The sequence below is a fragment of the Maylandia zebra genome, linkage group LG13, assembly GCF_041146795.1.
Source record: "Maylandia zebra isolate NMK-2024a linkage group LG13, Mzebra_GT3a, whole genome shotgun sequence".
Classification (NCBI taxonomy): domain Eukaryota; kingdom Metazoa; phylum Chordata; class Actinopteri; order Cichliformes; family Cichlidae; genus Maylandia; species Maylandia zebra.
This window is the reverse complement of record NC_135179.1, coordinates 1,671,566-1,696,637: the sequence shown is the minus strand read 5'-3', so window position 1 is coordinate 1,696,637 and position 25,072 is coordinate 1,671,566. Positions and strand designations below refer to the sequence as shown.

The window sequence follows — 25,072 nt, the reverse complement described above, 5'->3', positions numbered from 1 at the left end:
AGGAGCCGCAGGCCTCAGTTTGTCTGTGATTGGCCAATCAAACTGTTGAACATCTCTAAGACTTTCTCTGGTCCTTAAATAACATTCTCGGCCAGTCAACATCTTTAACAACATTGAAAGTGTTTAAAAATCCTTCTACAGTCATTTTCTGTCCCAGTTTAATGACTTTTCATGCTTATTGAAAGTTGAGATGACTGAAAGCTGCAGGGACTGAGCCTGCTTTTCAAAATAGATCTGCTGCATCAGTGAAAATTAAACCAGTGCATGTAGCCACCTTAGTACCATTAGATTTACAAGAAACTCTTCATTTGTTTTTAAATTCAGTCTGAATTTTCTGATTTATTCAAAAATGTTTCAGATAAAAGGAAGTTGGATATTGGTTTGATTTGTTTATTTTATGAGGCCATGACTGAAACCTCGCAGGGTAAAACAGCTTGGAGCACAAAGTCTGCATGAAGAAATCATCGCAGAAGGTGCTCTGGGATCTGATAAATAAGAATACTTTGGAGGGGATCTTATTCTAATCAATTATAAATTGATACATACATGAAGGACAAACGGGGATTTTTCCGACAGCAGCAGAAGCAGTAGTTGAAGTTTCGTCCTCCTGGCAGTAGGGGGCGGTAAAATGTCCCGCGGTCAGTTGGAGCGCAGAGCAGCGGAGGAAGCCTGAAGTTCGGCTGTGATTGTTTCACTTTCCGCTGAAAATATCTGAAGAAAGTTCTCCGCACGGCCGCGTCAGATGATCGGCTTTTACCCTGAAAAGGAGCGCTAACAGCGGGACCCTCCGGTGAGCTTGGCGGTGTTGGTTGATTAGCCGGCTAACCCCGCTACTAACTTAGCTTAGCTTAGCCTAGCCTCGCCTCCTCGCCGTCTCGGGGCTCCGGCGCTGCCGCAGACCCTTGCCCACCTCCCGCTACACCCTTCAGTGAACACGGACATCCGCCTGACATGGGTCCCCCTGGCTGGGGACCTCCACCTCCTGGGGGCTGGGGCCCTCCACCGCCTGGTGGATGGCCTCCGCCGCCCGATGACTGGGACCTGATAGGCCCTCCGCCGCCCGGAGGATGGGGTCCGAGAGGGCCGCCTCCTCATGGTGCATGGGGCCCCAGAGGACCGCCGCCCCCGGACTGGGATCCAAGGGGACCGCTGCCTCCGGACTGGGGTCCAAGAGGACCGCCACTCCCAGACTGGCACGGCCGAGGACCCCCACCCCCTGACTGGGATCCACGGGGACCTCCTCCCCCTGGCTGGGGACCGGAGGACTGGGACTGGGACCGTCGTGCTGATTACTGGAGACCCCTACACCCAGAGGCTGACTGGAGGGGACCCGACCGGCCTCTCCCTCCGCCAGGATGGGGTCATCCTGGCTGGGATCCGGAGGGTCCCCCTGAACCATGGGGCCCCGAGCCCATCCCTCCTGCACCCATACCCCCTGTCGCCCCCCCTGTGGTTCCCCCTGTGCCCCCCCCTGTGGTCCCAGCTGGGATTCCCCCTGTGCCTACGGTTGGGATGCCTCCCCCGGACCCCGCAGCCTTTGTACCCCCAAGCTGCATACCTCCCTTTGGATACCCACCAGCCTACCCTCCGCCCGGCTGGACAGGAGAGGTGAGAGCTCAGCAGAGTCCACACAAACACTGCCTCAGTCACAGATATCGATCACCGATTATTGATTATTGTGTGTTAGCTGTGATAAAAGCGCAGTTTATGTCAGAATAAGTGAATGTTTGTCTGGTTTCAGCCTGTGGTGGAAGAGCCCATGCCCAACCCTCCACCTGACCAGCCCGAGTGGGTGAGTCCTGATCCCCGAGGACAGAGCCGTGCTCTAACCTGCAGCTGTGTGACAGATGTTGGTGATACAGTGATGGCTGTTGAACCTTCGCCAGGTGTTCCTGGCTCGTTGTCTCGGAGCATGTCACAAACTGCAGAACACTTTGAAAATGTTCAGATGTCACTAAAATGTAAAAGTGTGCAGGATGTGTCTGAGGCTGTTACTGAACGCGCTCAGTAAAGACTCCTGCTGGTTTCTTTTTTTTCTTTGTTAGATCAAAGCTCTGATTTCAGCTCCGGCTACGGAGTCAACATCATCTGAGGCTAAAAAGCCCGCTGAGGACCCGGCTGTGGCCAAAAAAATGCCTGCTGCTGAGCCCGCCCCCACCGCCGCTGCTGCTCCCACCGCCCCCACCACTCCTGCCCCGACACCTAAACCTGAGGTCAGCACAATCAGTAAAGCTCTGGGGCTGCTGGGAAAACGCACATTTGAAAAGTAAGTACAGTTGGCAAAAATCACTCCCACCAGACTGCATTCACATAAACTCTAATTTTACCTTAGAGCATTGGAGCTGCTGCTGAACAGCTGCCTCCGCCTGTGAGCTGGCGGCTGTGTTTGTGTGACTCACACAGGTACTGCACTCCTCTTTAAAGGGACAGTTCACCTAAAATCAAAAGCAGACTGCGACCAGCTCGGTGGTGGAGACGTCCGTCTTCTCTCAGTATAGCGGAACTAACCCTGCTCACATGGTGGTGCTCAGACTACCCACAAATACATCAAATGTATTCTCTTTGTTTATTTAATAAATGATTTATTTATGCTGACACCTGTGGGGCATCTGTAGAACCAGCAGGCAGCACAGTTATGTGTGAGACGCATCAGCTGAGTTGAAGCTTTCATTTCAGTTTAGAAATGAAAGTTCCCACGTGGAACGCCGGCTCGTGGGAGCAGTGAGCGGTGTGTTTGTGGAATTCACAGATTCAGTCACATCAGTGTGGAGGTCTGCTCGTTTCAGCAGCTTTGATCTCTGTACCGACACGGGCACCGTGCCCCCCCCTCCCTTTAACACCTGTGCTGTAAATGTGACATCACTTCCTGTAGCTGCTGTTTAAACTGCTCTCTGTCTGCAGGCCTCCTCCAGGCAGGTCCACAGGGATCATCTCCTTCATCGGGGTGAGAATTCCGTCTGACCCTCACCTGTTTACCCGCTCACCTGTTTACCCGCTCACCTGTTTACCCGCTCACCTGTTTACCCGCTCACCTGTTTACCCGCTCACCTGTATGAATCTTCGTCTTTTTCTGTGTTTGACCTGCAGCCAACGTTCGGTTACATCATGCGTGAAGACCTGGAGAAGTTCAACTTCAGCTTTGACGCCTTCTTTGGAAATCCTAAAGCCATGACGGCCGGGGTCAGAGTTCACTTCACTGCCTGCAAGGAGAAGGTGAGGCGCCGGCTCGCCGCCTGTTAGTCGTGCGGCGTGGATGAGTTCTCTCTGTAAACCTGGTCTTCTGTCACTTCCTGTTTCTGAGCAGAACAGCTCGATAGCGACCGACGTGAAGGTGGCGCCGGGCGGGACCGAGAACCTGGACCCTGAGATCTACGAGGCCGTTGTCTGTCAGCCAATCATGGAGCCTCAGGTGAGTTCGAGAAACCGCGCTGCTTTGTTTTATACATTTAGTTATTGCATTATTGAAAGCTTTTTCCTCACCTCTGGGCTGGACGCATTGTTTCTGACGGAGACCTGGATTCGTCCTGGGGAGTCGCTCTCCTTCGCTGAGCTACGCCCTCCTGACTGTCTTTTTTAGTTCACCCAGACCCACTGGTAAAGGCGGAGGTCTAGCCTCAGTTATTAAACATATAGTGCGGCATCTGCCCTCCCCTACCTACCCCAGTTTTGAAGTTCAACTTTTGGAGCTGGCTGCCCCCCCGACAATATGTTTGGTCTACCGACCACCGAAATACAATAAGACTTTTATTGCTGACTTTGCTGATCTTTTAGGATCTCTCCTCTTAAGCTATGACTGTGCTCTTATTATTGGTGATTTTAATACTCATATCTGCTGCAAGGGTGATCCGCTAGCCAAGGATTTTCTCGCTCTTATTGACACTTTTAGCCTGTTTCAGTGGGTAAATGAACCTACCCCTTCTTTCGTGTGGCCTGGATGTTTGTATTAAGAACATTGACATACTGGGATTTCGGACCATTTCCCAGTTATGTTTGAAGTTGACCTATGCAAATCAAAGCTACACTATGACGGCCCCGACGCCTGGTGCATATAATCAACCCCGATACCGTGGCTAACTTCTCTGCGGCCTTTGACTCTGCAGCATCTGTAATTGTTCTGTATCTCTTACGACTGTGATTATGCTAATTCTCTGATATCTACATGCTCTCATATCCTTGAGGCCGTTGCCCCTGTTAAGGTGAAACGTCCCAGAACTCACTCTCAAATTTGGCTAAATGACCCTACACGTGCCTTATGTCGTGCTTTCCACCAAGCCGAGAGGGGATGGAAGAAAGACAGGCTCCAAGTTTCCTTTGACATACTACATATGAGCCGCTCAGAATTTCAAAATGGCACTAAAATGGCTAAAGCAGCTTTTCTATCAGACATTATTGCTACCAGTACTCACAACCCCCGAATGTTATTTAAAATCTTTAATTCAGTGGTAAATCCTTGTCCCAAAGTGCCGTGGGCGCTCCCCCAACTCTCTGTGAACAATTTTTAAATTACTTCACAGATAAAATTAGATCTTTAAAAGCCTTACACCTCATAGTGGGGAGCCCCGCCCCTACCTCAGGATGCCCATCGACTTTTCATCAGTTTGAGCTGGTGTCACATCCCACTCTTAAGCGTATAAGCGATCAACTGAGAAATACTGACTCTGTTCGTGATATCCTCCCATCTCGCTTTGTCAAGGATGGTTTTGATGTAATTGGGCCCAGTGTCCTATCCTTAATGATTTCATCACTGTCCTCCGGCTGCATCCCGACAGTCTTTAAACATGCGGTAGTACAGCCTGTTCTAAAAAAAGTAATCTTGATCATAACGACCTTGCAAATTACAGACCTCCGATTCCATCTATTCATTTAAATCTCAGTTAAAAACGTACCTGTTTGACCGAGTGTTTTCAGTTAGTGCACATCAACCTTATGTTATTTATCTTCTACTAATGTTCCGCTGTATAAATACCCCCACCTTATATTTATGAATACCCAGTAATTTTATCTTCTAAACTGTGCTCTGTTTTATTTCTTATTTACTTGTTTACTTTACTTTTGGGGGGGGGTTGTACTCTGTTATAGCCTTTTATCTTATATCTTATGTTTTAACCTTGTTGTGAAGCACTTTGGTGTAGCTTCGGTTTTAAATGTGCCATATAAATAAAGTTGTATCGACCCAAACTGCCAAATTCAGCATTAAATACATTTTGATACATACATGAAATTAACAGTCAGTTAAATGTTTTTGATATATATACAAGGTTTGTACACACCTCTTCATTGAATAGTTTCTCTTTATTTTTACAACTTTCTACTTTGTAGATTCTCACTGAAGCGTCAGATGTATGAAGCAGGTTATTTGGACTCATGTAGCAAAGAAGAAACTGATAAATCTGTTTTGTTTTAGATTCCTCAAAGTTAGCTGCCCTTTGCTTTGCTGCAAACCCTCGGCCTTCTCTCAGTGAGCTTCATTATGTGTTTATTAAGATCCCTGTTAGCTTCTTCAATAGCAGAGGTTCGTAGCGCAGAGGTGGAGCTGTCCAAAGCAAAACGCAAATCGTTTGTAAAGACAGAAAATAAAAGTGGCCCCAGGCTACGGCCCTGAGGAACACCACAAGTGTCAGAGTTACTCGCATTAAACGATGCAGTAAACAACTCTTAACTCATTCAACAGCAGACTTTTCAAAACCATAACAATTTAATGTATCCAATAAGATTTCATGATCGAGTTGAATCAAACGCTCAGCTCTAACGACTATCTGGGACGATCGTGGCTCAAGAGTTGGGAGTTCGTCTTGTAATCGGAAGGTTCGAGTCCCGGCTCGGACAGTCTCGGTCGTTGTGTCCTTGGGCAAGACACTTCACCCGTTGCCTACTGGTGGTGGTCAGAGGGCCCGGTGGCGCCAGTGTCCGGCAGCCTCGCCTCTGTCAGTGCGCCCCAGGGTGGCTGTGGCTACAATGTAGCTGCCATCACCAGTGTGTGAATGTGTGTGTGTGGATGGGTGGATGACTGGTTGTAGTGCAAAGTGCTTTGGGGTCCTTAGGGACTAAGTAAAGCGCTATACAAATACAGACCATTTACCATCTTTGATCATCTGTTCTCTGTGAGGCCGCAGTCCTACAGTGTTCACTGATGTGTTCATCGACTGTTCTTCTATCATCTACTCAGAGCGAGTGAAACTCTTTTGGCTCCTCTGTAAGAAGTTATTCCACCCAGAGGACAGACTGACGTTATCACATCAGCTGCTGTTTGTAATGACCTCAGGTTATCAGCACCTGATGGGTTCTATCTCATTAATTTTAAGACGTTCAGTTATATTCATACCAGCTCTGTCTGCATGATTTATTTCTGTGGATCCATCCCTTTTCTTAGAGTACAAACTTAAAATAAACACACAGATATCAGCGGGTGTAGTCAGGAAGGATGTGTCTACGTATACAGTGATGCACTGATTTAGCTCTCCTGCCCAAACCTCAGTTAGGATCTTTTTAATCTTTTTTTGTAATAACGTCTTTTGTTGGATTTATTTAATTTACTAACATAATTTCTTAATATTCTGTATCTGTTAAATTGAGAGCGTGTCCAAGGAAACCGCAGGCCTCAGTTTGTCTGTGATTGGCCAATCAAACTATTGAACATCTCTAAGACTTTCTCTGGTCCTTAAATAACATCCTCGGCCAGTCAACATCTTTAACAACATTGAAAGTGTTTAAAAATCCTTCTACAGTCATTTTCTGTCCCAGTTTAATGACTTTTCATGCTTATTGAAAGTTGAGATGACTGAAAGCTGCAGGGACTGAGCCTGCTTTTCAAAATAGATCTGCTGCATCAGTGAAAATTAAACCAGTGCATGTAGCCACCTTAGTACCATTAGATTTACAAGAAACTCTTCATTTGTTTTTAAATTCAGTCTGAATTTTCTGATTTATTCATCTGTTAAAATTAAAAAGCTAAAGGAGAAAAGAAGCGTCGTAATAAGTTGTGTGGTTAATTTTGTCAGTTTGTTTGGTGTGTTTGTCTTCATGTTCTCATTTCTCACATTTCTGTTGTGTTTTTTGTTTATTCGGTTCAGCTGCGTTTAGTTTATTCAGGTTTTATTCAGTAAGACCAGAAAACTGTAACAAAGAGATTAAATGTTTTAGCTCCTTTTTAAAGCTTTTTCATGTCTCTGTTTCTACTTCCTCTCCTCCACGTTTCCACGTGCTGTTGCCGTGCAGCCCGGCGAGCGTCAGTACCCAGGTCAGGTGTACGTGACCATCGGGCCCGTGAGGAGGAACCTGCCTTTCGACAGGAAGGATAGCACGGTGACGCTGCTGAAGAATGACCAGGTGCTCATCAACCTGCTGACCGACATCATCACAGAGAAGACCAGAGCCACCAACATCAAGCCCAAAATCCCGGCGACCTTCAGCCACACCAAGGAGATCAGAGAGAAGGTCAGGCCAATCCTCGCCTGCCGGCGGTGCTCGTGCGGTGAAACCTCTCCGCTGTCTATCCTCAAACGAGAAATATCTGATTGCTCACGTTCTCAAATCGGCTTCTCTGTCTGATGGTTTTACTTTTTCCGCTCATCTGCGGGCGACAGGGCGTCATCGTCAGCCTGAAGGAGACAGAAGGCGTCATCAAGAGGCAGGACGACACGGAGCTCGCCTTTGAAACCAAAGAGAACTTCAGCGACGTCGAGTTCACGCAGGAGGACATCAACGAGGAGGTGGAGTTTACCATCATCCAGGTGAGGCCGTTAGCTGAGAGTGGCCGTCGGCGCCATTGACCGGACTGTTTCAAACATTTCTCTGCTCTTACCGTCAGCTGAGAGCGGGAAAACGAGCCGTCAGGATCCAGCGGGTGAAGGAGCCCCTCCTCCTGGCCCTTTGCACCGCCACTGCTACCGCCGGCGGCGACGAGGAGGATAAGACAGAAAACGACACCAGCAAAGACTGCTTCACCAAGCCAATCAGAACCAGGACCAAGCAGGAGATCGGACCCAACATGGTGCTGGACACGGAGCTGTACGAGGGCATCGTCAGCCAGACTATCATCGAACCCAAGGTGACCCTGAACTCAAACTTTAACAGTTTTAAAATGAGATGAGACAAACGGGAAACCGAGACGGTAACTAATGTTTTATTATTATTGACCAGCAGATGTCACTAATTGACTTCAAACAGTGTTAAATGAAAATTATTAACATCTTCAAATCGGCACTCGGCAACATCCAATCACAGTCCCAGAATCTCACTGTGGAGCCAAACTCTTGCTCCGCCCCCTCAGACAGTCTTTTAGTACAGTGACCTCATTAAAACTGCTCCAACAGCACAAACACGCCCCACATGTCCAGTTCAGGTGAAGGATCCACCTGTCAGTCAAACAGGCCACGCCCCTAATCATGCAAAACTGTAAGACTTAATCCAATTTAAACAGGTGAGCTAGAGAAACGGTTGTTACACAGGAGAAGTAAGCAGACTTTAAGCCAGGCCGTTAACATGTTTATTTAATAAGCTCCTCTCCCATGCCTCCAGTCCGGCATGCCTGGTTACCCGGGCCAGGTCCACGCCAACATCGGCACCGTCAGGACCAACGTGACCTTCGACGATCGAGACTGCGGCGTCACGCTTCTGAAGAACGACCACGTGCTGATCAACCTGCTGATCGACACAGTGACGAGGAAGAGGAGAGCGGCCAACATCAAACCCAAAGTCCCGTTCACCTTCAAATACACCAAAGAGGAGCGAGAGCTGGTAACGCAGCACGCACACTGATGACCCGCCTCCTCCGTTTTGCTTCTGGTCTCTCAAGAGCCGCTGTCTTTCAGGGCATCATCACCTCGCTGGGGCCAGAGGTCGGCATCCTAAAGTCGGAGAAGCACGGCGAGCTTCCCTTTGACGTTTGCGAGAACTTCAGCGATACAGAGTTCAACGGTGACGACGTCCAGAAAGAGGTGGAGTTCACGACCATCCAGGTGAGTGCGCAAACCAAACGGGAGCGAGCTGCAGAGAGGGGGCGGGTTTTATCCATCGTTTTGTCTCCACAGGTGAAATCGAACACAAGGGCCATCAGGCTGAGGAGGACGAAGAAGATCGAGGACCCGATCTTATACGAGCAGAAGAAACGGGATGAAGAGGAGAGGAAGAAAGAGGAGGAAGAAAGGAAGAAGAGGAAGGAGGAAAAGAGCAAGAAGAGAGAGGAGGAGGAGGAGTGTGAGAGGGAGCTGGAGCGGAAGAAGAAGGAGGAGGTGGCTGCAGCACTGGCAGCTGCCAAAGACAAGGTGAGGAAAGAGTTGCTCGGGTTGTTAGAGGCGCTGAGTTCAGGCTGCGACGCCACATTTTGCAGCTCTTTTATAGCAAAGAAACCCACAACAGCCAACAGAGGGCGCCCCACGCCAACAGCTCAATAATAATATCATTAGCGTTGCAAAGTGGGCGGGTCCTGAGCGTTCAAGCCACTAATGGTTATTGAATGAAATCAGGGAGTCATGACTCGCCAATCAGAGCTTCTTATTGTCATTTTATTTTTTCATAAAAGTGCATTAAACTGTTTTTTTTTTTGTTTTTTTTTTTGACTGTGTCCGTTTATCTTCACAAAAACATCACGAGCCACAAATATAAAACTCTGAACTGTTTCTGAACGCTCGCTGTCCTGACATTCTGCAGTGGACGCCGCTCGGCTTCACAATGAGAGACCCCGACACGCTGGACGACATCAGCAAGGAGCGATTTGAAGGCACCATCCTCAAATCAATTCCCAGACACCCTCCCAAGACAATAAAGAAGGAGCTCGAGGAGAAAGAGGAGGCGACTGAGGAGGAGCAAGGAGCTGCCGATGCTGGACAGGTACAACTTCAAAAGCTCTGTGGAAACGGCAATTTCCCTGAAAAACGAAAAGAAAACACTCAGTTTGTTGTTTTCTTTCAGGTGCAAATAAAAGTGGAGAAAATGGAGGAGGGAGAGAAGGGAGAGGTGCAGGGAGGACAGGAGGTAACACTGGAGCTGAAGAAGGAGAAGACATATGAGGAGGTAACGAAGGAAAAGCCTCCTGTTGCTGAAGTCAAAACCAAATCGGACGTAGAGGTGGGCCGGCTGGTGATGACCATCGACGGCCAACAGAAACAGCTGACCTTTGGCCCCAAAGACCTCCTGACCACTGCCACCATGCTCGATGGTGACAAGGTGAGGACGCTGGACTTTCTTCTTCTATGTTTCAGACCAGCCGCGTTTATTTGCAAAATAAACGCAAATAAGGTCTCAGAGTTCAGCATCTACAGAACGTTTGCTTCTTTTGAACCTGATCCTGAACTGTGTCTCGCCTGCACAGGTGCGCTTTAACATCACAACCCATCGGGAGACCAAAGAGGAGCGGGCGACTTGCGTGGAAATTCTCCACGACTCCTTTGAAGAATCTACTGAACAGCGTCAGCACGTAAGACTTGACGTCCGGTTACTCCCAGCCTCAGAGTCAAAAACAGAACAAGGCCTCAGTTTGGTTCTTAGGGTCTGAGTCCAGGTCTCTGCTGCTTTTCCAACCAGGGCATCGTGATCGAGTTCTTGGAGGACTCCGGGCTCATCAAGTGCACTCAGAACCCCCAGCTCTTCTTCCACATGTCTGAGGTGATCGAGAAGAAGAAGCTGGAGTTGAACGAGAAGGTTGAGTTTAGCATCGTCCCGGTGAGTCCCCTTGCTGGGTTCTCGGGGTGGAGGGAAAGGTTACCGGATGTCAGGTAAACTCCAGAGGAGGGTCCAAACATTTCTAAATGGAACTACCACAAGGTGATCTGTGGAGGTCACACAAGCACACAAACTGCTCTTACTGAAAAATAGTTGGCTGCCTTTCCGGTGAATCCCTCATCTCACGGACAGACTCCGCCTCCAGCTGGTCCAGGCTCTTCCTGGAAAGCCTCCGTGGTGTGCCGAGTAGAACGAGGACTACTAGCTGCAGAGGAGGTGGAGTTTATCCAACCAGTGGATCAGGGATCCACTTGAGAGGCAGCTAAATGATATTCCGGAACAACTCGTCAAACTGCTGGCAGAGAAACAAGACAGGAAGTGCTGAGGCTTTCTGGTTGGTAGCAACCGAACTTTTAAAATGAAATGAGGGGAACATCTTCAAGAACATCTTGTTTTCATCTGTTTAGTCCAGTCTCGGAGTTTTCCTCTGCAGACCTCTCTGTTTTTTCTCTTGATGTTGGTGTTAGATTTAACGCTTCAAGCTCAAACGTGAGGAAATCACGCGTTTGGACGCGCCTGGTGACATTTCCGATTAAAATGATGTTTGTCATTTCTTTCAAGCATGAAACAGCAGACGGGGGAGTCCAGGCCATTAGGATAAAACGTTACACAGAGAGCGTTTTCCTCCCAGTGAGGAAACTTGGTGGTGTCGGTGCAAACAAAGGAAAGGTGAGGATGACCTGATTTATGTTTACATTAGTCCAGTGTGGAGGTGCATGGTGGGCAAACTCTCATTAGTTCTGTTGGTAATTTATGCCATCATTTTTATGGAGTCTTCCAAACTTTCCTTCAAACTGTAAGAAATCTTTTGCGAAGAATGCAAAATCGTCATCATTCTAATGAATTTGTCATAACTCTTTTTTGGCAGATGACCATCAAGCTGACAAAAGCTACCGAAGAGTAAGTTATACATTCAAAATGTTACCACTCTTCATGTAAATACGTTTGGCTCTGAATAAATGCCATATTTCTTTTTGTATCTCGGAAAAGTTGTAAAACTTATTAAGAACAACCTCCCTGTAACTTCCTCAGGAAGGAAAAACCAGAGGCAGAGAAGCTGAAGGCAGTGGTGAAAAATCTCAGAGCACAGGACAGTAAGACTAACAAGAAGGATTACAGCGCCACAAGGCGTAGATACAGCAGGAGTCAGAGCAGGAGTCGGAGCAGAAGTCCCTCCAGAGACCAGTTTGGACGTATCAAAAAGAGATGCAGCTCCAGCGTCGAACGTGAACACCGGAGCAGCAGGCAGAGGCGAAGCCGAGAGAGATTACACAAGCGCACCCGAAGCCGCTCCAAGAGCAGGAGCAGGAGTCGCAGCCGGAGCAAGAGCTCCAGCAGGAGCCGAAGCAGGAGCAGGGAGAGGAGCAAAGACCGGGCCAGCAAGAGAAGGAGTAAAACAAACAGAGACCATGAAGAAAATCACAAGAGGAGGAGGGAACTGAGCCCTCCTCCTAGGCGAGGTGGAATTGTGGATGACGAGCTGGCGAGGAAGAAGCGGGAACTGGAGGAGCTGAATGAAATGATCGCCTACAAAAAGTCGCTGGTGGACCCAAGAGGACTGGAACCTGGACAGAGGACCTGCATTGACTACGACCACGGTAGGATCGCCGTTCCCCTTGCCGAGTACAAACCGGTCCGTTCCATCTTAAAGAAACGACCAGATGGACCAGAATATCTCCACCGTCCTCCTTACGACGATGTTTATTATGACCGCCCATATAGTGCTTACCAAGACAGGTCCTACAGTGACCCGTATGCCACTCGGCCATACGCAGATCAGTATGGTGACCGTCCATACAGTGACCGCTCTTATGAAAGTCACCTCTATAGTGAATCTCCCTATGGTGGCCCGCCATCTACCAGCCGCCGCTACACTGATCGATACGATGTTTATGATGAACCCTACGATGATCGCTACTATGACCCGGCGTATGTGGACCGACCTTACGATCCATATCCCCCAGCCAAACGAAGCCACTCTCCAGAACCTCGTGGCCTCTCGCCCCCTTCTCACGCTGGCAAAGCTCACACAGCTTCGACTCACCCGCCTTTGTCCCATAGTGCTGCCACATCCTCATGCCAGACCTCATTCAGACCCCCTTCGCCCATAGACTCACCTCCTAGAAGCCCTTCTCCCAAACTAAAGGAGAAGAAGTCACGCTTGTCTCCTCCAACTGAGAAACCACCCCTGGACCGTTTCCTTGATATGCTTAACCGAAAGGTGGATGCTGAAAAGAATTTGGGACCAGTTCATGTTAATGATGACCTTCTGCCTCATGAGCGGGCTCTTCAGGATGGTAAGGGTTTCTCTCGAATTGTGGGGCTGGCTCAAGAGCCACCAAGCATTAGTCTAGCCCAAGAAGGGCAAAAGAGACCACCGAGCCCTAAACGTTCCTCTGTTGAGAAAACAAATGAGGATCCAAAGACAGAACCCTATGACAAGATCCAGAGTCTACTTCGTACTATTGGCTTGAAGCTGAGCACAGGAGAGGTCTCTAAACTAGCCAGTCAAGCCCAGGAGAAAGTCTTTAGCCCGAGATCTTCCACGGAGAGAGACACTTCATCGGCTCCACGGGAAGAACTGCGGACAACCAGAACCGGTTCCCTGGAATCGGATCGCATCCATTCCCACTCGCCTGTCAGATCCTCCAGTTTGGAGCCGCTCAGCAGACAGAAAACTAACGTGTCTGAATATGAAGATTTCCTGGACCAGCAAGAGTTAGAAGCATTTAAGAAGGCACAACAGCTACAGAGTCTTACCAAAACGATGGGGAGCACAGCCACCACCACTCCTTCTCCAAAACCCCCTTCTGGGCCTCCACCTGCTCACTACCGACATCCAACACCACCATTCAACTGGCCACTTGGCGTCACCGCTGAGATTTTGCCAACGCAGACGTCCACATCCAGCATGGTCACTCAAACTCCTCCTGCAGCTGGTACACAATTCCAAACACTGGGACAACCTCCTGGACCTCCACCTGGACCCCCTCCACGGCGGCCAGGACAGCCTCCTCCGGGACCGCCTCCTGGACCTCCACCACGACGTCATCCTGGACAGCCTCCTTTCTCTCCACCCTCCAATCAATCAGTCTTGCCTTTTATTGAAGTGCCAGACAAAGCACCTCCCCTTGGGACCACCAGTCCTACGCAACCTTTAATCACTACTGTGGTACTACCACCATCACCAACACTGACATCTTCAAGTCCTGTAAGCACTGACCACTCTGCTATCTCTACAACAGTGGCGAGATGCCTGAAGGTCATTGAGACCGTGAAATCTCTAGCTGTTCAGTCACCAGCCAAACCAGTCAAATCTGTCCAGTTCAGTTTACCCACAGAGCCCCCATTAGTAGAGACAGAAGATGACATAAAGCTCAAGCAGAAGGAGAAGGTAGGGTTCGGCACTACTAGACTATCAGATATTTTACTGCACGAGAGATAAAATAAATGTACTGCAGAACGTCTGTTTTTTGGATTGGTTCTTTCCTTAGATCGTATGTTTCCAGATAACTTGTGCACTTGAGAGTTAGAAACCCAGGAAATGTTAAAAGAACGATAAGATCAACTGCATCATGGTGGAAGTCTTGACAGAAGGTATTTATATTTATGTTGCAGCTGGATTTGTACAACCAGAGACTTTTGGAAAAGAGAGAACAGGAGTTCAAGGAGATGCTAGCCCGTAAGAAGCAAGGGGAGACCAGTAAGGATGGCTTGCTGATCTCGTCAGGTATCAGAACCTCTGTTTTTAAAATAAGATATTTCATCCTAACTAGAAACCTTTCACTTGCAGGTATTTGAATGACAAATATATTTTCCACTGAATACAATGTATATTATTTTCATGGTTTCTTTTTATTTCACTTGACAGGTACTTTGAGTATTCAAAAAACAAAAAAACAAAAGCAGGTTTTAGTGAGAAGCCCAGCCACGTGGTAAAACATTCAGAAGATAACATCAAGGAAGTATTGCTTTGCTTTCTCTGAAATTGAAAACATGTAACTACCCAAGCCTTGCTAGCCAGGTACGCCCTATTGGAGAGAGACCTATCTATTGCTAAGATACAGTCACGTCTCTTCACCTAGGTGGCCCTGCCATCTTATAGATTCCTACACAGTAGAGTCAGATATATGTGTGTGTATGCATGTATGTGTGTGTATATATATATATATATATATATACACACACACACACACACACACACACACACACACACACACACACACACAATTGTGTGTTCTTCTGCTCCCGTTTACTGAGTCTGGTGGTTCATCCAATGATCGAGAGAAGCCACCAGCTGCGATCTGAATTCTGCAAAATAATGCGTTTGGTCTCTTCCATTGGAATATAGACTTTGTTTTGAGTGTAATTACACTGTATGACCAAACATTCAGTACCAGTCCAGAACCTGACAGTTTTTAGCATCAACCCACATTGATAACTAGACAGGTAGGCAGAGTGATCATGTTTTGGAAAGCTAGCACCATATTCAGCTTAGATTTACTTGCACTCAGTGGTCATTCATACCTACCGTATTTTCACGACCATAAGACGCACTGTACTAAAAGGCGCAGTCTCAGTTATGTGTGCCATTACTGTATTTAACACACACATAAGGCGCACTGGATCATAGGGCGCATACAAGTACCGTATGCGTATTTAAAAATAAAGCGGGAGCAAACCTGAGTTCGGTACCTTACTCACATTTTTATTACCAGTAATCGTCATCATCAACAACACACAAGCATACAAGTGTGCATATTTAAAAATAAAGCAGGAGCAAAACAAAGTTTGGTACTCACATTTTTATCATCAATCAAACCCATCGAAGTCCTCATCCTCTGTGTCTGAACAGCTGCGCTAAATCTCCATCAAACATGCCAGGTTCACTTTCTTCACTGTCAGTCACTTTCCGTGCCGTGCGGCTCCTCGGAAATGATGCCGGCTTTTGCGAAAGCTCGAACAACAGTGCCAGCAGACATGTTAGCCCAAGCATCTACAATCCATTGGCAAATTGTGGCGTAACTCGCCTGGCGCTGCCTTCCACTCTTGGTGAAACTGTGGTCTCCATCGGTCATCCATCGCTCCCAGGCCGCTCGCAGCCTTACTTTGAACGGGCGGTTCACACCGATGTCCAGCGGTTGGAGTTCCTTTGTCAGGCCTCCCGGAATGACAGCAAGCTCACAGTTCATTTGCTTCACTAGTTTTTTCACATCGTCTGTGAGATGGGCACGCATAGAGTCAACGATTAAGAGCGATGGTGATGCGTGGAAAAACCACCTGGTCTCCTTACATACACCTCCCTCAGCCACTCTTTCATCATTTCCTCATCCATCCAGCCCTTTTCATTTGCCTTAATGATGATTTCTGCTGGAAACTTCTCTTTAGGCAAAGTCTTTCGCTTAAAAATCACCATAGGCGGCAGTTTCTGTCCATTAGCATGGCAGCCAAGCACAACAGTAAAAGAAGACTTTTCATACCCCGTTGTGTGTATCGCTACCGTGTTGGTCCCCTTCTTCTCCACAGTGTGACTCACCGGGATGTCAAAAGTGAGCGGGACCTCGTCCATGTTTGTGATGTGGCTGGGCTGGATGGTTTTGTCGGCGATGTGTTTGCTGCAGTAGGAGCTGAAGATGGCCAGCTTTTCCTTATAATCCGCTGGAAGTTGCTGCGCTACCGTAGTCCTGGTCCGGATGGAAAAATGGCACCGTTTCATAAAACGAAAGCACCAAGACGGACCTCCTTGGAAATGTTCAATGTTCATCTCTTCAGCTAGTGAAACTGCTTTTAGCCGAATGGTGACCGTCGAAACGCTTCTCCCGCTCGTTCTTTGCTCGAACCATCAATTCGTTAATCTTAAATTCTCTCGCCGTTGCTCGATTTCCATGTTCCTCCGCATAGCTGATGGCCTTCAGTTTAAACTGTGCTTCGTAAGCGTGTCTCTTTGCCATTTTCAGGGTTGTTAAAACAACGATGTTCCACATAATGCACATACCTGTCCTTTTATACAGGTATGTGCGATTGTCCGGTATATACGATCAACGCCCACACTTCACCCTTTAGCGTTCTCATGGTGTTCTCTACTACGTCCTCCTTACAACACACAGGGCGCACTGCGCTATAGGGCGCGCCGTACTTTTTGAAGAAAATCTAAGACTTTTAAGTGCGCCTTATGGTCGTGAAAATACGGTACATGTAATTCAGAAGGTATAAGATAAGATAAGATAAGATAAGATAACCTTTATTAGTCCCACACGTGGGAAATTTGTTTTGTCACAGCAGGAAGTGGACAGTGCAAAAGTTATGAGGCAAAAATTAGAATACAATAAGAATAAATACAGTACACAACTGTACAGAATAGAATAAAATAAAATAAATATACAATAAGATAAAAATAGAATACAAATACAAATACTATATACAACTGAGTAAAAATACAACGATGACAGAAAAGATTATTGCACTTAGTATTATTGCATATGTATGGATGTGTGTGCTTGATCAGTTAAAGTCTTTATTATGGAGTCTGACAGCAGTGGGGAGGAAAGACCTGCGAAATCTCTCCGTCCCACACCGTGGGTGCCGCAGTCTCCCACTGAAGGAGCTGCTCAGTGCTGTCACAGTCTGCTGCATGGGGTGGGAGATGTTGTCCATCAGGGATGACAGCTTAGCCGCCGTTCTCCTGTCACTCACCACCTCCACTGGGTCCAGAGGGCATCCTAGAACAGAGCTGGCCCTTCGGATCACCCTGTTCAGTCTCTTCCTGTCCCCAGCAGAGATGCTGCCGCCCCAGCAGACCACGCCATAAAAGATAGCAGAAGCCACCACAGAGTCATAGAATTTCTTCAGGAGTGGGCCCTCCACCCCAAACGACCTGAGTCTCCGCAGCAGGTACAGCCTGCTCTGCCCTTTCCTGTAGAGGGCGTCTGAGTTATGAGTCCAGTCCAGTCTATTGTTCAGATGAACACCAAGGTACCTGTAGCTGTCCACAGGTACCTTGTGGACAGTATATTCTTTTGCTAAATGGTATTTGCTGACTGCTTGTATGCTGGTTTTACCTCTGGGTCGTCCTAAAATAAAGGTCTATAATAATTTTGGATGAAGGATCACATCTCCAATCCAAAGAGGGAATTCCAGGAGACAGCGAAGGCAAATCCTGATTTGAGCCCCAAACAGCCAGTAGATCCTGTATCGGGCCTCTCAGCCTCAACACAGTACCAAATACTGAGAGGTGTACTGAAATTGTGACCACTGAGTGTAAACACTGAACAGCTAGTATAATATCCCATTTCTAAGCTTTGAATGGTTTTATGTTTTTCCTGATACCTGCTTTCATTTAATAAACTCAGTATGTTGATTCAGCTCACCAGGAGGAAGACCATGATAAAGACCATCCCAAAATTCATAGATTGACTCATTCCTATCTATATTTGGTTGCTCTGTCTTATCAAAATCTTGGGTAGCTACTATTCTTTTCTTTATTTAGTCTAAAATTCAAGGTTAAGTAGTCGAGGTCTCAGTCTTATCAGAACTGCCTAGATCCAAGATCTAGGGTTGTATCATAATGAGGGAGCGTCAGTACAGGAATAAGTTCGGCGTACATGAATTAGCGTCGAATGAAGTAGTCCAGCCCCGTACTCTGAGCCCCGTCTGCCCAAATGCATGCAATGCTAAGAGGTTGTCTAGAGCTGTCATTTTGTGTGTAGTTAGCCGTTATACAGCTAATGTTAGGTATATATCAGCCATCTATGCATGTTACTGATATATACTGTCCGAGCTTAAGGATGTCAAAACGGACATTTGACTGAAGTGAGAAAATGTTTCCTGCAGATAGTGTTAGAAACTATGTCAGCTGTAGCTCATTAACGATGACAGTACCTTTAAATACAGCAGATCTCAGACTGTGTCCATTTTCGCATTGGAAGTATATTGGAAATGCTAAGCTACAGGTTCTTATGAACTCTGCTCTCTTAAGCCAAAATGTCTCGCGGTCACGAATGCTTTGCCATCTTTTAATGAGCGTTTGTTCCATCTTGAAACAGCTTCTTTTCTGATTGTTTTAAGCGGTAATTATAATTTGGTTGATTATTGCTAACAAGTCCACTTTTCTAGGCATTTAGTCTTTAGTTTTTACATAATTGTTTGCACAAGATTTTTTTGTGTTTGATTTGAAGTTCTTGAGTCCAGTCCTAATGAAATACTCAGGGTAAGTCAAGTTTGCTCATTTCCATTTGCATCGAACTGAAAAGTGTGCAGAAGAAGATCCAGGAGACTACTCGTAATCCGGGCACCAACAAGTAAAGCCTTCCTTATTCATTTACAGTAAAAGGAACTCGGGAATAGTTATTTTTATCCAGCCAGGTTTAATACTTAACTGGAAGAGCTCGTGAATCAGGAAAGCTTCCTTGAGAAGGTTGTTTAATTCCACCGCAGGTAAAAATGTTTGGTTATCTAATATTTTAGAACTAATTTGGTACCTAATGAGAGATAAGAGAGGTTACTCATTAAGGATGTGACTTTTGTTCCAGAGTAGACTTGTTTGGACTGCTAACTACATTATTTCACATCTGCTTGATTTCAATCTTAGATACAAGATTTTGTGTTTTATAGGCTTCTTTGAATGTCACAAAAGAGTAGCAAGTATGATGAAGAGCATTGTGTCCAGATAAATTTGTCCTGTTTCATTTGGAAAATTTACTCCAGGTATATAACGTCCATATTAATCTCATTAGATTACCCATCTTGTTACCATAGGCTTCATTACGCAGGTGTCATTAGCTTGAAGTGGACCTATTCTGCTAATTTCCAGCTCTGTATTTGTATCCTGTGACTAAGTCTTTATACTCGCCTGAAGAGCTCCTGCCTCTTGAAGGCCACCTTATATAAAAGCCACTTTCTCCTGATTGGCTGTCTCTTGAAAGAAGACAAAACATAAAGTGATGGTTCAGTCAGAGTTTTTGGATGACTTTTAGTTAGACTTATAACATTATGTGAAAGTTAGTCACATTTAATAAGAACATCAGTTATATATTCCGATATGGAGTAGCAGAATGGGTCCACTGCCCTCAGTACAAATATTGCTTCTGATCATAGAATACTTTTAAAACTTGTTTAAGGCAGCATAGCATTGTGTTTCAATTTAAGAGATCAATTTAAATCATCCTTTATATAAAATGTGCAAAGTTTTTGTTTTGGGTTTTTTTTTTGGGAGGGGGGTTGTTTAACTTGATTACATGGTTGGGATTGTACCTGTTGGTCTGTGACACTAGTCTCAGCTAGAGATCACCGTTTCTTTGGTAGAGCATCAGTATCATGTAGCACAATCTGATACTCTTATGTTTGAATGTAAAATTAGATTTCAAGAGTTGTAAAACCAATATTTTAAGCCATCCAGCTTTTGTTATATGATAGGGACGTTTTACTTTTCTTGCTTGTCTTACCGGTAATACCAATGTTAGCTCAGAAAGCTAACAGAGAACTCCTTTTGAAGCTGGGACTGACGCACTGCTGATAATCCTGCCTGATGGTCGTATAGATATCTTTATCCGCACCTTTTGGGTTCTGTATTTATTTTCTGTGCCACAAACATGGCCGTGTCACAGGAAGTGGTTGAACTTCAAACCTTTGGACTTCCATCTTCCAAACGGCAGTAGGTCGTCTGTCACAGCTCACACTTTGACGCATTTACATCCAGTGTGACTCCACACACAACAGGTCTCATCTCTGCCTTTAAACATGTGCTCAGGTAACTTCTATTCACGTTGCAGACCTGTGAGGTTTCACAGGTTGGACTTCCAGTTTAGACCAGTTTGGTTTAAATGTCAGTGAAATAATGAGGTCCAATATGGAATTGGGAAATGGAAATGGAGAAAATCTCTCAAATAATCTAACAACAGGGCATAATGTGAACAGAGGGTTATACTAGATAGGCCTACGCCTTGCACTTTCTAAAGATATGACCCACACTTAAATGACTCTTTCTTTGGATCCACCCCCTCACTAACTTCATCTTTGTAGTTTTAAGGTACTCTCAATGACTAAATCCCACACTCTAGTCAAGCTGTTAAATATCCACCAATAGTTTCAGTAGTAATGATCAGATGTAAATGCGTGCCCCGATCATACAAAAAAAATGGACCACTTTAAGGCCATTTTGAAGCCTTGGACACTGCCTGCAGATTCAGCCATTAGTGTTCCATGTGGAGAGAAGAAGAACTTCATACTGGCTGAAATGTGATCTCCAATAGAGATTTCAGCTTTGTTTAAACGTGTCACCATTGGTGGTTGGATTGTAAATGATAAAAAGTTTATGGAAAGAGAATTTTTCTCCCTGATATTGTTTCGGTTACCTGGCTATGACTCGACTGTGCTATAAGCCCTGAAACACTGGCCGTAACCCCCAATGACAGTCAAGCGAGTGTAGTTGGGGTTCCACATTCCCATTTGTCTGCCCTCGTTGGGCTTTTTTGAGCTTAAGCTCCATTTCCTTTCCCCACATGAAATATTGGTCTCTGAAGCAACCTTGGAGTAAAACGGCCTTAGAATGAAGCTGATAGTGTTCTTTGTGCATCAGTATTATCTGTAAAAATGAAATGTTTAAGAAATGAGATGTTATTTGGGACTGAGTTATTAGCTAGGGATATAAAAGCTGCTACAGCAACGGTCGCAAACAGCTTTGCATACATTAGATTTTAAAGAGGTTTAAAATAAAAACACAGCAGATTTATTTAATGTCTTGATGGCGAAGGTAGGTAATCATTTTGGTCTCTTGATTAATCAGGCTGATAGTTTTGATTGCTGTAATATAGTCAAAAGTACATTTTTAAAATATAAACATATCAATAAAGTCATGAGTCTGAAGATGTAGATACTAATTTATCACAAACCTGTAAATGGTAGGTTTTCTTTTGGCTTAACACTTAACTTTCCTGAAATGGTAATTATCACTTCAGTAATTTATATAGTCACTGATGTATTGAGCTAGAAAGCTTCAGCAAATACGACAAAGAAAAGGTTTAATAATGCACCAAGTAAGCACAATGAAGCAAAATGGAACCTCATCTACAAATGAAGTTGAGAGGGTGAATATTGCACAGATAATCCTATGTGATGTCACCTGTATTAAGGTTGCTTGTTTCGCAAAGGTCGATGGACCTTTAATTCAGCTGTCACCCGTCACAAGTGTCCAAGCACTGCAAATCTCTTCTGGACGTTTTAAAATTATAATTTTGCGCTAATTAAAGTTGGCCTGATGCTTTGGTCTAAAAGAACTTTGTGAAACCAGCTTGAAGATGGAGTAGTCTTAGCTTTGGGATTTGATGCTAAATGTGATGTGGGTTCAGCTTGTGAAGATGTTCCATAAGGCTCTGGCACTTACAAGTATATCCTGTTGAAATTTCCAGGTAAACAAGTCAGCAGTGAGCCCAGGAACGTTTGGATCGTCGGTCATTCACTGGTGTATTGGGCCGAGTCACGTGCCAAGTCTCCGGAGGTAGGTATGCAGCTGGGCATGGACCCTGGCAAGGTGACCGTCTGGTGGAAGGGCACCCAGGGCATGACATGGTCTCAGCTGCTGCCGCAGCTCCACCAGCTGAAGGTCACCTGGCCCAACCCAGATGTCCTTATCCTGCACCTGGGGGGGAATGACCTGAGCACCGACAGCCCCACAGACCTGCTAGCCTCCGTCAAGAAGGACTTGACGTCTATGAGGAGCATCTTCCCACAGTGCGTCCTTGTGTGGTCCAATATCCTCCCTCGAAGGGTGTGGCGCCACTCAGTGGACAGCCACGAGGTCGATTTGGTCCGCACTACGGTAAATCGCCGGATCCAAAATATCATCTCAGAGTTGGGTGGCACCTCTCTGACCCACGATAACATCCGCTGTGGCGCAAACACAGGTCTTTACCGGGTCGATGGTGTACACCTTTCCCAAAAGGGCATCGATGTTTTCAATTTGAACCTGCAGGACCTCCTGGAGAAGTGGGAGATGGAGGTGAACGCCGCCTCTGAGAAGAGCTGAGAGGTTTCACATTCATTTCTTTCTTTCTTTTTTTTTTTAGGTTTATTTCTGAGGATAGCTAGGCAGTTTTTCACCAACTCTGTATCTGCACAGACCACCTCCTGACTAATGAAACTGTTTTAGCTTACTGTGTAGCATATCTCACATCTTATGGTAATAATAATTCACTGTATTCATGAATGTCAGCTCATTTTCAGCCATTACGACTTAATGTTATGCAGCAGGTATGCAGAGACATTTTTCTCATGCATGGAGCTGTTAAACCTACATTTGATTTAAGCAAAAAGCATGTTCATGATTTAAACTGCTTTGTGTTTGTGTTCTGAAAATGAAATAAACACTGATTCAGTCTGGTCTTTGTGATAAATGTCTCGTCTAAAACAATGATCTGTGAATATGTGGGAGTTGTCAGAAGCTTCGGTGACATCTTCATCCGCAATATTATCAGAGCGGAGGATGGAGAAGAACCATTTTGTTATTAATAATTATGTAGATGAAGGCCGGCATTCACATCTGGTCTTTGATAACTGAGACAGAAATGAAAGGATGCTGATTGTTTCAGTCAGAGAAGCATTAAAGAAACCTGAATCAGAGTATCTGTGTATCTGTCATATAAGTTACTGCTTTGTTCCAAGTGTAAAACAGCTTTTTTTTCACCTGTTTTTGTTTTGTTTTCTCTTCAATGTCTTTGTTTAAAGGTCAAAGCTGCTCTGAATCAGGTGACTGTGGGCGGGACTTCCTGTGTGAACGGTTGTGGTTTCAGACAGTGAATTAAACAGAAATTAGTTTTGTTTTGCTTTTTGAAAAAAGGTCATTTCATCTGGGACGACCTCAGACCTTAAAACAATCAAATCTGTTTGAAAAGGGTTTTTTCATGTCATTGTGAGAATTTCAAGGTCATAGGTCAGAGCAGTGTGACCCTCTGAAGGTGCTGCTGGGCTCCTGATGCATGTTTATTGATAGGTGACCATAAGTAATGATCATTTATTGGTTAGTGCTGGTGGAGCAAGCTGTGCAACATTTAGGAGCAGGGATCTCCTGTGGATGTCGAATTCTACATAACACACCTGTGAAAACAGTAAGGTAGGTTAATGTGTGTGTGTTTCCTGTGCAGCCACTGAAGCTCTGAAAAGTGATCGCTTTCATTTAATGAACACACGTCTATCCTTTCATTTCAGCTTCCTGCTCATTCTGATCTATTCATATGTTGAGTTGGAAAGTGAGAGTTTGGTCTTTAAATGTTCCATTTAAGCAGTTTGTAACTGAAGATGGTCTCTTATCACCTGCTCAGGAAAGAGAACAAAGCCAAAAACATATTTATGCACATTGAGAGGTCACTGATACCCAAATAGTCCTTGTTAGAAAAATGAAGCTCAGAATGATTTGATGTTCTTAGGGGTTGTGTGTGTTGTGGGTTTGCAGCTTTCTGATGTCTCTGTGTTTGTAAGTTAATGACTGAGTTAAAAGAATGATACTGTGAGGTCAGGAAACTGGAGAGATGAAGAGCTTCATCCCTGAAACTAGAAAGACTCGACTGAGTGCAGTAGATCCAAACTCTCCTTTTCTTAACATCTGAGACGACAGTCGTTAAACTCGTCCCCGCTGTGCGCAGAGTGAATGTGAAGGGATGGATCGATGACACCGGTCAGAGTTTAGAGCTCTGATGTTTGAGTCGTAACATTTCAGACGTGACAGACATGCAGTTTGTTCTGCACTCAAGCTTTCATCTCGTGTGGTACCTGTCTGAGCTGACCAGGTGAGTTTCTGGTTTCTTTGCAGGTTTCGGCCAATAAAGACACTCTAGGTGAGTCAAGGACTCAGCAGGTGAACCGTTCTGAGCAGAAACTTTGGACGCTTGCGCTCATCCTCTCCTGTTTCTCCTGGTGGGATTCCTGCCTTCACCTGGATAGAAATGGAGAGGAGGGGACACTCAGAATCTCACAGAAATCTTTCTTCCACCTCCTGTAGACGTTCACATATATATATATATATATATATATATATATATATATATATATATATATATATATATATATATATATATATATATATACACACACGTGCCACAGGCGCTGGAATATTTCTAACATTTTGAGTTATTTTCCAGTGTTAGAAAATCAGCACTGCTCAGTGTTAGTCTTTGTTAATCTTCAAAACTGACTAGGTTACTTTTAAACATATAACACTGTCAAAAGTGTTAATTTAACACTCAACAGTGTTGTATTTAACACTCAGAGGTGTGGACCCATATAGACACTCTCCAGTGTTAGTTTTTGCTGTGTACCTGTGATGGATCAGGTGAGCGAAAACTACTTGCTGAGTCAGTATGCATCA

General features: G+C 45.5%; 1 protein-coding gene across 1 annotated transcript; it reads left to right on the top strand.

Moving 5' to 3' along the window:
* Positions 1 to 629: 629 nt before the first annotated feature.
* Positions 630 to 23,092, top strand: si:dkeyp-121d4.3 (uncharacterized). Its single transcript, XM_004575309.4, has 21 exons — positions 630 to 1,608; positions 1,742 to 1,792; positions 2,046 to 2,266; positions 2,902 to 2,944; positions 3,088 to 3,213; positions 3,305 to 3,409; positions 7,216 to 7,434; positions 7,584 to 7,730; positions 7,808 to 8,047; positions 8,518 to 8,736; positions 8,811 to 8,957; positions 9,030 to 9,263; positions 9,649 to 9,828; positions 9,910 to 10,164; positions 10,310 to 10,414; positions 10,522 to 10,659; positions 11,281 to 11,388; positions 11,588 to 11,619; positions 11,752 to 14,113; positions 14,338 to 14,449; positions 22,122 to 23,092. The coding sequence occupies exons 1-21, from the start codon at positions 952 to 954 to the stop codon at positions 22,736 to 22,738; spliced, it is 6,318 nt and encodes a 2,105-aa protein (XP_004575366.3). The 5' UTR covers positions 630 to 951; the 3' UTR covers positions 22,739 to 23,092.
* The last annotated feature ends 1,980 nt before the right edge of the window (positions 23,093 to 25,072 follow it).

Bases quoted from the DNA above. Each gene is read 5' to 3' on its own strand.
- si:dkeyp-121d4.3 (XM_004575309.4), top strand. From the start codon at position 952: ATGGGTCCCCCTGGCTGGGGACCTCCACCTCCTGGGGGCTGGGGCCCT. The intron at 1,793-2,045 runs GTGAGTCCTGAT...TTTCTTTGTTAG, and splicing joins CACCTGACCAGCCCGAGTGG to ATCAAAGCTCTGATTTCAGC. The intron at 7,435-7,583 runs GTCAGGCCAATC...TGCGGGCGACAG, and splicing joins CCAAGGAGATCAGAGAGAAG to GGCGTCATCGTCAGCCTGAA.